Source organism: Apteryx mantelli, chromosome 1, assembly GCF_036417845.1.
Source record: "Apteryx mantelli isolate bAptMan1 chromosome 1, bAptMan1.hap1, whole genome shotgun sequence".
Classification (NCBI taxonomy): domain Eukaryota; kingdom Metazoa; phylum Chordata; class Aves; order Apterygiformes; family Apterygidae; genus Apteryx; species Apteryx mantelli.
In genome coordinates, this window is record NC_089978.1 from 28933165 (window position 1) to 28946830 (window position 13666).

General features: G+C 42.5%; 1 protein-coding gene across 2 annotated transcripts in view; it reads right to left on the reverse strand.

Annotated features, from left to right (window-relative positions):
• Positions 1 to 11961: 11961 nt before the first annotated feature.
• Positions 11962 to 13666, reverse strand: part of SMAD9 (SMAD family member 9) — a 37039-nt gene continuing 35334 nt past the window's right edge. For both annotated transcript variants that reach the window (XM_067291282.1, XM_067291275.1), the window contains exon 7: positions 11962 to 13130. In XM_067291282.1, the coding sequence (XP_067147383.1) occupies positions 12987 to 13130 (144 nt within the window). In that variant the 3' untranslated portion in view covers positions 11962 to 12986. The remainder of the gene's footprint in view (positions 13131 to 13666) is intronic.

The window sequence follows — 13666 nt, forward strand, 5'->3', positions numbered from 1 at the left end:
AGCTAAGGCTCTGTGCTGTTTATGCAGAGTAGTGGAAGAGTTGAAAGACTTAGAAAAGTGATCCCCCATAACTGCATGTTAAGTGTGGAACTGTCCTTTCCACAGCTGAGGAAGCTCTGGGGAGCTGTTTCTGTTTTTTTTCTGGGTTGAAAAACAGGGGTCTATGGCAATTCTTTGCAAAGAACAAAAAGCGCATGAGGGGGAGGTAACACCGCCCCTCTTTTGTATAAGGGCTGTGAGAACATTTTTGTATAAAATGGGCCTTAATGTTATCTGCAGTCTTGGGTATTTGCTTCCCTGGGGAGAGGTGAGGATATTCTCCATTCCTTTTAAAGCTGGCCTGTGCAGTAGATCTGGAGGGGAGGGGATGTACCCAGATGCCTCTGATAGATATACCCTGATGTACCCATACATAAAGCCTGATATACCACTGATGTCAAGCTTTTGCTGAAGAAAGGAGAATGACTCTTCCTTGCATCTAAACCAATTTAAAGTTAATAGCCTGAGCTGAGGGGACACCCAAGGTGTAATTTGTTTCTTTTATATAAATAAATAAATATATAAAAGAAACAAAAAATATATGTATATTTACCTTTGTTGAACTTCATGCGGTTCCTGTCAGCCCATTTCTCCAGGCTGTTGAGGTCCCTCTGAATGGCAGCCCTATCCTCCATTGTCTCAGTGCTGTCATCTGCAAACTTGCTGGGAGCACACTCCATCTTATCACCCGTGTCATTAATGAAAACTTTAAACAGGACTGGCCCCAGTATTGATCCCTGAGGGATGCCACTGGTAGCTAGCTTCCAGTTGGACTTTTCCTACTGATCACTATCCTTTCAGCCTGATGGTCCAGCCAGTCTTTAACTTGCTTTATCACCCACTTATCCAGTCCATATGTCACCAATTTCAGTATAAGGATGTTATAGGGGGGTTGTGTCAAAGACCTTGCAAAAGTCAAGATATATACCATCCACTGCTCTCTCCTTGTTCACAGACCCAGTCATTGCATTGTAGAAGGCAGTCAGGTTGGTCAGCTCTGGTTTGTCCTTGGTTAATCCTTGCTGGCTGTTCCCAGTTACCTTCTCGTCCTTAATGTTCCTGGAAATACGTTTGAGGAGGATTTGCTCTATAACCTTCCCAGGGACTGAGGCCGTAGTTGCCTGGGTTCTCCTTGCCCTTCTTGAAAATGGATGTGATGTTTCTGTTTTCCAGTCATTAGGAACCTCCTCTGATTATAAGAACCTTTCAGAGATGATAGAGTGAGGCCTTGCAGCGACATTGGTCAGCTCCAGCAGCACCCTGGAGTGCACCCCATGCAGTCCCATGGACTTTTGTATATCCAACTGGTGTAAGTACTCCCTGTGTCTTCCTTTCCTGTGGGTACTGCTTCACTCCCACAGGTTCTGCTAGCAGGCTTGGGAAACTGAGGACACAGGGTAGGTCTTACCAGTGAAGACCAAGACACAAAAAACATTGAGTACCTCAGTCTTTTCCATGTCCTTTGTTATAAGGTACGCTGCCTCACTGAGTAGTGGGCCCAAATTCTCACTGGGAACATACGGGTGGAAAACAAAATGCAAGAGATGAAGATTGAATCTAATAGTCATGTTGGGACTAGTAGCTTTCTAGGATGAGATTTATCTTCGAGTGAATAGCTTGCTCTGGTATCCGTCACAGTTTATAGAAACAACATCTGGTGCTCGTTAGATTTCACAACAGTTGCTTTTGACAGTTTATCAAGGAAACTATTTTTCATATGCTTTCCTTAAACAATGAAGTGTACAAGCAACTGAAAATCAGAACTTTGATGAATTCCTGAACATTCTGTCAGCAGTAAGTTATATAGGCTCATTTTGCAAGCACTTTTACAGCTCAACTATTATCTGTTATACTGCAGATGTGCTGAAGTCAGAATTTTTTTGTATTAATTTCTTATCTCTCAGATCCAAGGTAAATTATAAATCGAAATGACAAGTAGATCTGATGGAAATCCTTATCTAGAGAAATTTTTGCTTAGCATTTGCCACTGAAATAAGCAACCCACAAAAAACATTGTATCCTCCATGTCCATCAAACTTTGATGTATTTTTGGAAGCTGTAATCAAATACAAGTTAGTTGGTTCAGTGCAGTAAAAACTGGTTGATATTCTGTCACCTGGATTAGTTCCAAATTTAGATTTAACCAAAGGTTCTGTGTTTTTTTTGGTTTTGTTTTGTTTTTGCTAAGCTTTCCCTGTAGGCAGTGACAGTCACAGTGCCACATCGACATATGCAGTTCCTAGCTTTGTGCTAGGCCATGTATTTGTTAGAAGGTAGATGAACCAGATGGATCTCAGGACCCAGGGAGACATGCCTATCCCAGCCCGATAGGAAGCTGCTTCAGTTTTGAGTTCTCTGGTTCAGCCAGTAGTGAGATGGAGAACCTATTCCTAATACGTGCATGCGCACACACACTACTGGCATGGCTGGCCACACAGTGCAACAAAGACAGTGCCTTTGCCAGCACCAAGATGATCACCCAGCACTCACAAGCATGACCAGCACAGATGGCCTGATCCTCTTTTTCCTCTTCCGATCTCTCCTCTCCACTAGTGGAATACACACACATGCACTACAGGTCTCGCCAGCAGCTGATCTTGGACATGCAGGGAATCCAGTTGCTGGCCCCCAGCCCCTGGTCTGCACTGGAGCTGCAGGCCCCCCAGGCTGGCACCTGGCTCTAGACCTCTCCTCCTACTTGCCAGCTAGTCTGGCATGAAATTCACTAGCGTTCACACACACAGCCTCAGAATAGAGAGTGCAGCCAGACACAAGAGTCAGGAATAGGAAGACAGGACAGGCTTGAGTGAGCAAGCACAGGACAAGCAGACCTGTTTACATACCTAAACAGCAACCTGTTTACATGCAGCTGGCCCCTTTATCTCCTTTTCCCTCTATTTTCCATCTGTTTTTCCATGATTGTGGAACACTCCCTAATCCACCTTAATCTCTCCTTTTCCCTGCCATCTGTCCTTTCGCTATGTGGAATCAGGAGAGAATTCGGGAGGAAAGGGGGCACAAAGGAGAAACAGTCCCTGGCAGACAAGGCACACCACCCTTTTGCAACATGAGTAACGAATTAGCTGGTGAAGGCCAGACAGCTTGTTCCAGCTGCAGGGCAGAGGAGGGAGCGATATGGAGGTATCACCCTCCGCCGCTGACCACAAAGGGTTGCATCCCAAAAAATAATTGCTGCTCACAGACTAAGTGTTGACCTATAGTACCCCTAGCCTCCTTATCCCTGCTTACCCTATTAAAAAACACACCCCGTGCTGCATAGCGATATGTGAATAAGGGGGGCATACCCCCAACAACCGCGCAAATGGCAATCTGGCCAATGAAGTGTGACTGCCGCACTTCCACATCCCACCTTCAGCAACTATAAAACAGAGGACAGCCCGCTAAAGTTTTTGGAAGGGAAGAAAACCGAACCCCCGACCTGTTCACCGGAGATTGCTGCCGAGCGAGCCTCCTTCTCCCTTCCCCCAAACGGGGACGCCTCTTTGGTAAGACTTGCGCCTCCGACAACGTCGGATGTTACCCAGGGAAATATATTATTATTGAAAGCGCTTAATTGTTAGTTTGAGCTCAAAGAAAGAAAATTTGTAGCAGCAAGTGCATTTATCAACGGCAATTCCGAACCTGTTGTATCTGTTGCTTTAATAAATTCTTATTCTTTTTTACTTTGCGAAGCTGACTCAGTGAAAGTCCTTGAACAAGGGGCTCTGGCAGGCAAACGTAAATTATAAAGATAAGGAAGGGCCTTCCTTCCTTCCCTCCCTTCATGCAACACCCTAAATATCCCATAATGTTTTGTACATCCCCCAAATCCTCTTAGAACACTCCATAATAAGTTTTACACAGTCCTAGCATTCTCTTCCCCCTGTATCCCATAAGAAGTCCTATTCCCCTGTAGGCATTAATGCCCTCTAGTTTGCATGGCTTTCTTGACTCCTCTGGGTGGGTTTCACATCGGAACAATGGTTGAGTCATTCCCCTCTGATGGTTTTTGGGAGCAGCTGGGTCAGGGTGCTCCCTTCTTACCAGGGGGTTGCTGGGGTTCCTCCACCTGACATGGTTCCTCTGATCCTCATGGTTTCCATGTTTACTGCGATTAGCCTTTAATCAGATAACCTAACAGTACTATTGCAGTGCACATGCCATAACTTGGGAATTCTTAGACCAAGGAATCAAGGAATTGTATTTTATCTAAATGGTTTCATCAGGGTGGGTTCTTTGACTAGTTTAAGAAAGATGAGCTTCAGTTTCTTTAAATTACTTACCATACATTAAACAGAAGTTCTCTGAAGGAGAAGGATGTGGCTAAACTGAAGTCGGTGTGCTTTGACAGTGGGGCAGCACAGGGAGTGTTTGTTAGGACACGTGTTAGTTTGAACTAACAAATGAAACAGAGATGTTCAGCACAGAGCAGCCAAGCTTCCCTGTGCTTCTGATGGTCTGTAGTATTAACCTTGTAGAGGCTGGCATGACATCAGGAGATGTGCTGGTAACACAGCTGTCCTGCTCAGGCAGTGTCAAATGTGCTTCCCAGGTTGTGTGTGGACCCAGCAGATGTCCAGGTGGTTCCAGGGCCATTATATGTATCCTACTTCCTTGCTTCCTCTATTACAGAACACAAATAATAAATTGTAGGAAGATTAAAACTTGACTTGCATAACAAAGACTGGTACTATACCTCCTTGAGCAGTTCTAGACCTGCATAGCTGCAAATCTGTCTTCCCACTAGTGCAAATCCACTGGTTCACCGCCAGTGCTTGTCACAGGGCAGCAGCAGTGCTCAGTGCTTTACAAGCAGTGCTAAGTGCCTGCTCAGATCAGTGCTGTCTCCTCTGGAAATAAGCCAAACATCCACTTGAATCTTCAAATCTACTACAGGAAATTAGATGAGGGATGCATATAAAGTATATATATAAAGTATTTATAACATGCGGATTTTATGTCACTATAATTTTCAATCCATTTTATAGTGTTTACCATCCCATTTTTCTCAAAATATTGTCTCATCCTGTGACCCTTACTGAGTGAAACCTTTGATTCCTCTTGCATAAGACTTACTTGTATGAATAAAGGCTTTCTAAATACTCTTGTTCCCAAAATCATTAGGAGTCAGACTAGGACCTAGAGCTTTTTCAAGGCCAATCTCTTTCAAAGAGAAAAAGGAGGAGGGAACAAGGAAAAGAGTTTTCTCAAATCAGAAATAACTTTATTAACAGTAAAACACAAGACATGAATAATCCCTTTTACAATAGATTAATTCCAGCCAAAGAAAATGGAGTGTGTTAAAAAGTGTATCGTTCAAACATCAGATTAATATATTGACTTCAGGATGCCTCAAATCAAATGCAACAGGAGGAATGTTTGTGAAAATGTCCACTTGAAAAGCAGTTGCTATATTTTTCTTTATATGAGAGGGCATGGGATTGAGTACTCTGGAGCTGCCCTGATCTCCCAGGCTCCTGAAACTAAGTACATCTCTGAGATTTTTCATTCTCAAGAGGCAAGAGTCCAAGGAGCATTATTTATACAGTGATCTACACTGTTTTACAGAATATCAGTAACTGTGAGTAATACTTACTTCCATCTTCCAGATGGCAAAGAAGTTTTGCCTTGGTTGTGATGGAAAACGAGAGGGCAGAATTGTTCATAGGCAGAAGCGATACTATTAAATCTTTATGTACTCTTATGGTTTTTCTTCCGCTCAACCAGATTGTGATAGCTAGTACTTAACACAAAAAAGCACTCCTTGCTCAAATCCACCATTTTGGCCCCTTGAATGCATACATCCTTGCAAGATTATGGCTTCATTGACCCCCACAAAAAAGGCCTGTTTCTTCACTTTGTTATCCCACTGCACAGGCAGTACCGAAATGAGGGAATAAATTGTTAACACTGCATTATCTGCAGAAAATATGTTGTGATACATTTAACTTGAACTTAGAAAGTATTATAAATAATTAAAAACTGAACTCCAATTGCCCGAATAAATGAAGAAAATTTATCTAGAGGTGCATTATTTCTGCTCGTCATTATGTTTGTTCCCTTGCTCTCTCATTTGCAAAGCATCACATCGATAAGACATAACACACACTGTAGCATCAAAAAATCACTTTGAAACAGATGATGTGCTCACTACTGTGAAAGTGCAAGGGGTTAGACTTTACCAAGTTTTCTTCTAGCTTTTCTTTGCTCATGAGGTCTGTATTTAAAATTATTTTACTGGTTGGTCTATTTCTTCCTATGCTATTCATATGCAATATCATTTGAGGACTAACATGGAATATAAAATAGCAGCATCCATGGATAATAAAAACACTATGACTGAAGATCTAAAAAATGTTCACAATTAGCTGCAAATGTTCACATTGGCTATAATGGAAGAGTAGCTGACTCTGGAGGACATAGTGGTTATGTTTACCTTGCATTTTGAGACGTGGCCTGCAAAGTAGATTCATTATCTGTACAGGCACCAAGTTTGCAAGCATGGGCCAGGTGCAGCTGAGTGTGGCAACAGTATGGCAGCACACCAAAATGCACCCTCGGGCAAACCATTGGCAGGCTGTTTGGGAGGCTCCAGGGTGGGCAGGTAACAGGATCTGATGTTGCACTATGCTCCTGGCCACTCCTGGCCACCCTGGGGCTTCCTGTGAGTAGATGATTGATACAAACTAAAGGCTGTATTTTGTGCTGGTGCATGACACACAGAAGAGTCTGTCTGCACTAGAGACACAAGGCAATTTTTCTCTGCTGAACAAAGACTTATTGCCCACCCAGGCTTTCTATACCTTGCAGAAGGGTACAGAGAGAATGACTCCTGGAGCAGCAGTCAGGAAGAAGCCCTCTTTCAGTGACTGCAATGAAGCCTCCAAGCTGAGAAGTATTTTGTTTAGATTTAAAGACTCATATAATCTCTCCCGCTACTGCAAGATGGGACCAACTCTACCAGGCTCATTCTTGACTGATGGTTATCTAACGTCTTACAGACTCTCAGGGATGGACACTTTTCATTCTTAGTTCTTGTTATAAATATTATTCCTTAAGAGACCCAACTTTCTTGGGCTATGAGGGCTTCTGCTGATTCCATCTGATTCAGGGCACTACAATCTCCTGCCTATGGAGGAAGTGGGTTGCTTTTTTGCAATTCCCAGGTAGCCACTATATAATCCATGTCCTTTAGTCATGCAGTTGCTAGCCAGACTGCAATTGTATTTAGGGAGCATGCACCGGAAGTGCTTGTACTGCCCTTGAATGGATGCCCAAAGCTGAACTCAGCACCAGTCCTGTGGAGAGGCAGAGGGTGATCTTGCAAGACAGTCCCAGATGCAACCAGAGCCAACTCCCTGGATCACATGGGACACCATTTGCCTTAACATGCCTAATGGCTTATTGGGTGGCTCGCACACCCAGCCAGGCAGTGTGAATAGGAAGCACCAGATCAAGGCATATGGCACTCCACATGTTTAGGTGTGACTGTAACAAGCTCCAGGGAGCACAATGGTTGCCTAAGCACATATTGCCTTGATACTTCCAGGGTTGACTACTGAGCATATCTAGTCATATGCCACCCCCCACACCCCCCAGTCCCTTCACCCTCTCAGTGCATCTGTGGCTACAAAAAACAACCGTGAACTGTAAACCCTCTATAAAACCTTCTGAACCCCTTCAGTGGAGTTTCCACTCACCCAGAAGGGCTTGGGTTCAGATGTTCAAGTAGCAGCCTGTTTCCCAGGTCCTCCAAAGCAAGGAGCTCTCTCCTTATGCTTGGAGAGCACATCATGTTCAGTACCTTTCTAACTGATGGTACAAATCTATATTCTAGGCAGCACTTCTCAGCTTTGAAAATTATATTTAATTAATTTACCCTATGACTCATTAATCCTTCATTATTGTGTCTGTTTCTGGTTTTACTAAGCTAGGTTATGGTGTGTTGGGAGGAGAGGTGAGTAGTAAATAGGATGTAATCTTTCTTTCCTGCATTGGCTTCCATCGTGTAGTGCTCAAGCATTCATGAAAGCTTTAGCTGCAGCAGAGAAGTCTCTAATGAGACAAGAAAATTAGCTTGAGACCCTTCAAAGTCCACTAAATTTGATCATGCTTCTTTATAAATCATTCTATCCAACCAAGAAGCAGATGGGTTCTCTGCCTTAGTTGCCTCTGTAAATCCAGGGGGCTTAAGACCTCCTCAGTCACTGGTGAGACTTTCAGAACTCAAAGACAAAAAGATGAGTGTTACATGCCAGGAAGAACAAAGGCAGATTAGATAAAGCTACAGTCACAAACCCCTGACTTTCTCCATTTTAAGAGCTGGGCAGTGGAGATAATGTTTACCGTGAGAGATGTTTACATTGCTGATTTTATACTGAGAGAACACTAATATCTGGTAACTCTACCCTGCACTGAACTCATGTAGAAATAGCTGATGCTGTTTATGTTTCAGCCTGAAACTGTCTCTGCTAATAGACAGGTCCTCGTCTGTGGCAACCTGTTATTATTGAATCTCTGTGTAGAACCACAGAATAATGTAAGTTGGAAGGGACATCTGGAAGGCATCTAGTCTGATGCCCTACTCAAAGCAGGGAGCACTTAGAGAGGGCTGCTTGAGGCCTTGACAGTCTTGATATAGTACCTGCTGGAGAGACACTGAAGGAATTTCCTTGACACCAGTCGATGTTACTTGGGGCCATAGTTCCCCTTCACATAATCCTTCAGACTGAGCAAGGCAGAACATGAAATAATCATGAGGAGTAAAAATGTTTGTGGCTTTACAGTATAGCAAGTACACTGTAGAGCCCTTCTCCTTTTGTGAAAACTCAGCTCAACCTTTGCCTTCAAAGCACACAGGCCTGCCTGGACATGCTGTGGGTAAAAACACCATCAGATATAGCTAAGTGGGTTGTCTATGATGAAGGGTTTGACGGGGAGGCAAAACACATGCTCCACTCACACAAAAATACTAGTCATTGCTAATAACATACCTGGTTGTCTATTATAAGATTATGGGACTGAGAGTCAGAGCAACAGTACCACTGAATGTCTTCATGCAGTGTGCCAGATTTGCTTCAGACACCTCTGGATGCAAACGACACATTATCACTGCTGCTGCTGAAGAACTGGCAGCAATTAAGTAATCTTCTTCTCTGGACTGCTTAATAGGAAAACAAGTGATCTGAGTACCAAGATGAAATGTGCTTTATGCCACTGGCTGGTCAAACTCCTATCACTGCCTGCTGATGCATGGTACTTCTCCATAGACACCTTCAAGCAGGTTTGAATTGCTGATGGCTCAAAAAACATTAGCAAAAAAAGGTCTTCAGCTAAGAAGCATGTAAGTGGCTTTTAAATCTCCCAGGAAGCCCATCTCAAAAGCTTGAGTATTTATGAATGCATTTAAAGGCTTTAAATTTAATACAAGCTGATAGGTTGATGAAGACCCTTCAGCAGAAAGTCCTCCTAAAATGGGGGAGACATTACAGTGAAATACAAAATTCCTTACTAGAAAGTATGAGAAAACTGAATTTTTAATTGAGCTCAGTTCACATACTAAAGGAGCTTGTAAGAAAGACTTGTTCAAAAAGAAAGGACAACTAATCTTTCTTATCCTTACTTTTTATCATTTTATGTGGGCAGAGATCATCTTCCTATCTACTTCCACTAGTTACTACTTCTCTTTAACGCTGTAAGCTCTTCCCTTCTCTTGGGAAGGAACTGTCAGTTACTGTGTATCTATCTGCACAATGTCTCATAAAATGGTGCTGGCCTGGTTGAGACTAAAGCCTACAGAGGTCACCAAAACTGGAAGTAGTGCATACAGTGATGACAGCCCTCTTGCAGGTTAACAGCTCTAAGACGGCTGTTGGCTTTGATTGCTCAGACTCGGGTGCTTTGATCCAACTTTCAGCAAATAGCTGAATGATTCATCTCATCCTAATGCACACACTAGGTCAGAAGAATCATGTTTCAGAAACACCTGTCTCTTTACTTACTTTTAAGGGGAACTAAGGTGACTATCTTTAATGAGATGCATGCATAGAGTCATTTAAGCCAAAAGTGCTATTTGTATGAGGATTACCATAAGAGGAGAAATACAGAAAAGGAAAAGCTGCTCTGAATCTATCATCTCCTATTTAAACAACACTTACTGTGTAAGCGTCATTGCCAGGCTGTCAAAGCCACTACATCTCCCCTAGAACTCATCTCACCTATTTTTGAATATGTCCAATGTAGCAGTCAACATCTGAGCCAGTGACCCTGAGTTCCCCTTCTAGTTGATGGGAAGACATAAGCACGCTCAGAGTGCAGTATATTTTACCTATTTGAATTATCTACCTTATGATGAAATGAATGATGCCTTAGAAAGACCTCTTTCCCTTCACTGACTATCCATTTTTCCTCTGTAGCAACAACAGAAAACTGAGTTCTAGAGTTGCCAAAGAGCTGGTGCACCTTTGTTCTCTGTGAAGAAGATGAAAATATTGGAAATGTCTAAAATCAACCCCTAAGTTCCCTTATATAGTAGGAGGGAAGAAGGTTTCAATTTGTGTCTCTTAGGTGAAGCCTAGAAGGCAAGGAAGAGTCTAGGATAAAGGACAGAACTAGATCCTGGGTAGAGGAAGTGAGTTTTCTCTGTCCTCAGCTGCCAAGAAAGAAAAGGGAAAAGTAATATGGAAAGCACATGAGAAATTGCTGAAGTAAGTGCACAGTCAACATTCTAAAAAAAAACCACATTACCAACACCTCAGTAAGGTGACACTGAGGGAGCCGAGGAAAATGTCTGTTTCCAAACCAATATCCCTAAGTCTGCTAAGCAGTAAACGGCATGCCTGGAATTCTGTGTAACATTATTACCCGATTGCACTGCTGCAGGAGGCTGTAAAGCTTTTCCTATCCCACAGTGACACTGCTGATGTCAAATGGTGACAGAATAGGGCTCTTCATGTATACACATTTCCTATAAAACTTTCTATTACTGCTACAACTTAATGATCATTTATCATTCTGTGCCCTAACAATGCTAGAGGCAGCTGAAGGTGCATTCAAGGGAAGTATCCCTGCTAGTTTACTGATTCTTCTTTTCTATTTGTAATTACCACCTCATAACAGGTATTACATAGCTTCTAAAAGATATGAAAAGTCTTTCCAATGAATGTTGTATCTGGTTTGTATATATGATGTACCTGAAGATTTCAGGTATCCTCTTGTAATTATACAGTAAAATGTGTAGCACCAGGTATTGTGTGAGGAGAAAAGAAAAGAAAAAAAAGAAAGAAAAGAAAAGAAAAGAAAAGAAAAGAAAAGAAAAGAAAAGAAAAGAAAATTCTGTTAAATATTTTTTTCTAGGTATACTTCTTGTGTGTTCTAAGAAAGAGTGAGATTTGAGAAGCTGTCATTCCTTCTGGCCCTTAAAGCAAAACAATTTTAGATGGCCTTCTGTTCCTGGAAAGAAATAATCCTCCTCTTTCAGCAAGGAAATGGAGACCATCAACACGTAATGGTGTTTCACCTGCCCCCTCAGAAAAGGTTATCAGGTGACCAGCATTTTGTAAGGTTGGTTCTGTGGCTGAGAGTATGGGCAACAGGCTCTCCTGCTTACTGAAGGACCACAGACAAGGAGCTTTTTAAAAGGTTTTGTGCACCAGTTCATTCTTCACTTGTTTGTGGCTTACACCGCCTCACCATCCTATACAGGCGAGGCAAAGACACTGTAAATGATGAAATCTATCTAAGATGAGAAACCATCCACGGGGATGTACAAAGTGACTGGCCAGGAACCCCTCTGTGTCAAATCTAAGTGTTGCACTCAGATCCTGAGAATTGGCACAGCTCAAGGCATAGATGAGACTGACTCCCACCTCCTTCTGCTTCCACCTTGTGAGCGTGGGGCTCCTTGTTCTGCCCTGTTCTCAATACAGAGACTCTCCCAAGATAGATGATAAACTAGTTATTCAGTTCTTCAATGCACACTTCATTTCCCTTTTCTGAATCACAGTTCAAGTCCCTTTTAGACGTACCCTTGATATCAGCACAGTAGTCTAACTACAGATAGTCCTAACTTTAAAACAAACTACATCAATACTGTATAATGGATAAGATTAATTTTACATGCCAGATACCTATGCAAGAATGAATGTACTTTGCAAAAAAGCACTGGAAGTTAATTTTTAAACATACATGTATATATTTCAAATTTTCTTTTTTTTAGGAGCTTGTTGTATTTCAGTGCAGCAGTACCATACACTACTGTGTCAACAGTATTAGACTATTTGGATTTGTCCAGAATGCTCTGATAAGGCTCCAGTGCTGAATGCGTCCTGAGGGCTCTCTCCTCCTGCCAAATCCTATGGGAGACAGGGGTGTCTCAGTGCCTCAGAGGATCTGTTGTCCCATCATGCTTTGCAGTAGGGAAACAGACTGGAATTGCTGTTTAGTCTTTCAGTTCACTGGATAAAAGTCATCTCTATCCATGTCTTGTGCACCACATAAGGTTCTCTTTTAGACCTGAAATTAGGATGTAAAATGGATATGTGGTGCAGAGATCTGACTTTGGTTGCCTGCAGAGGGGTGAATTTCACCTACTAGGAACAGCTACAGCCAGATTTCTGAATCTGCACAGAAGGGCTGAGAATTCTCACCTTTTACTGGCTTGACTGGCAAATGAAGATGCTCACAGGAAATGTTTGACACTTTTGCAGGAATTTGGCTTATTTTGTACTAGAGAACAGATACGCTATACCTAAATTTCTAAACTTATCGTACTGGCATCAGAGTAGCTAGAAACCACGAAACATAGCATGAAAAAAATAGGTGAGTAGACTATGTATAGATATATTTACATCTACATACATCTACATATAGAAGCTTCTGTTCACTGGAAATTCTATAAGCCACTGCCTGCAATAGCATCCATCCTAAGGGAGTTCAAGAGATGACTCTTAAGAGACTGAGGAGATGGGGTTGTGAGGTGAGCCCATCTGTGTCAGCACCTTGTCCAGCCATTGCAATGGTCCATGCAGGTGGATCTCAATCCAGCAGGGCGTGCTTGTAACATCTTGGCGATGATACTCTGCTCCCCAGCCCTACAAAAATATCAAAGGACCAAAGAGTGAGTCTTTTTAAAAAATGTTAAATCACAACACCAGTGCTGATGGCCTAACACTACTCCAGGTAACCCATCATCCAAGTTACCAAGATTTAATGCTTCGTCCTAAGGAGAATTTTTTCTCGAAATGTTGCTCTTTTTTAAGGTTATTGTTATGATAGTTATCAGGGACATTAAGGGTGAACCTACACTAGTAAATTAAATATGCTCAGCAACATTTCAAGGTGATGTTGAGACTCTTTCCTGCCTGGGGCCTTTGGTAACACTGAGACCAAATGGCATGGAATTGCCTGTTTCTGAGCTTGGAAAATTTCCTTGCTTCAAAAAGAGGGTGGCTGCCAGCAAACAGCCTATTGGGAATGGTCCCTACCATTTTAACCCCAGAGCCATCAGCAAATAAGTCTGGCACCAACCAAAAGCATGCTAGGCCCTGTCATAACACTGTAGCAGGAACTGGGACCGGTCCTGGGTACTACTTCATTCATTGGTAGAGATGTATCCTATGAGTCTGTG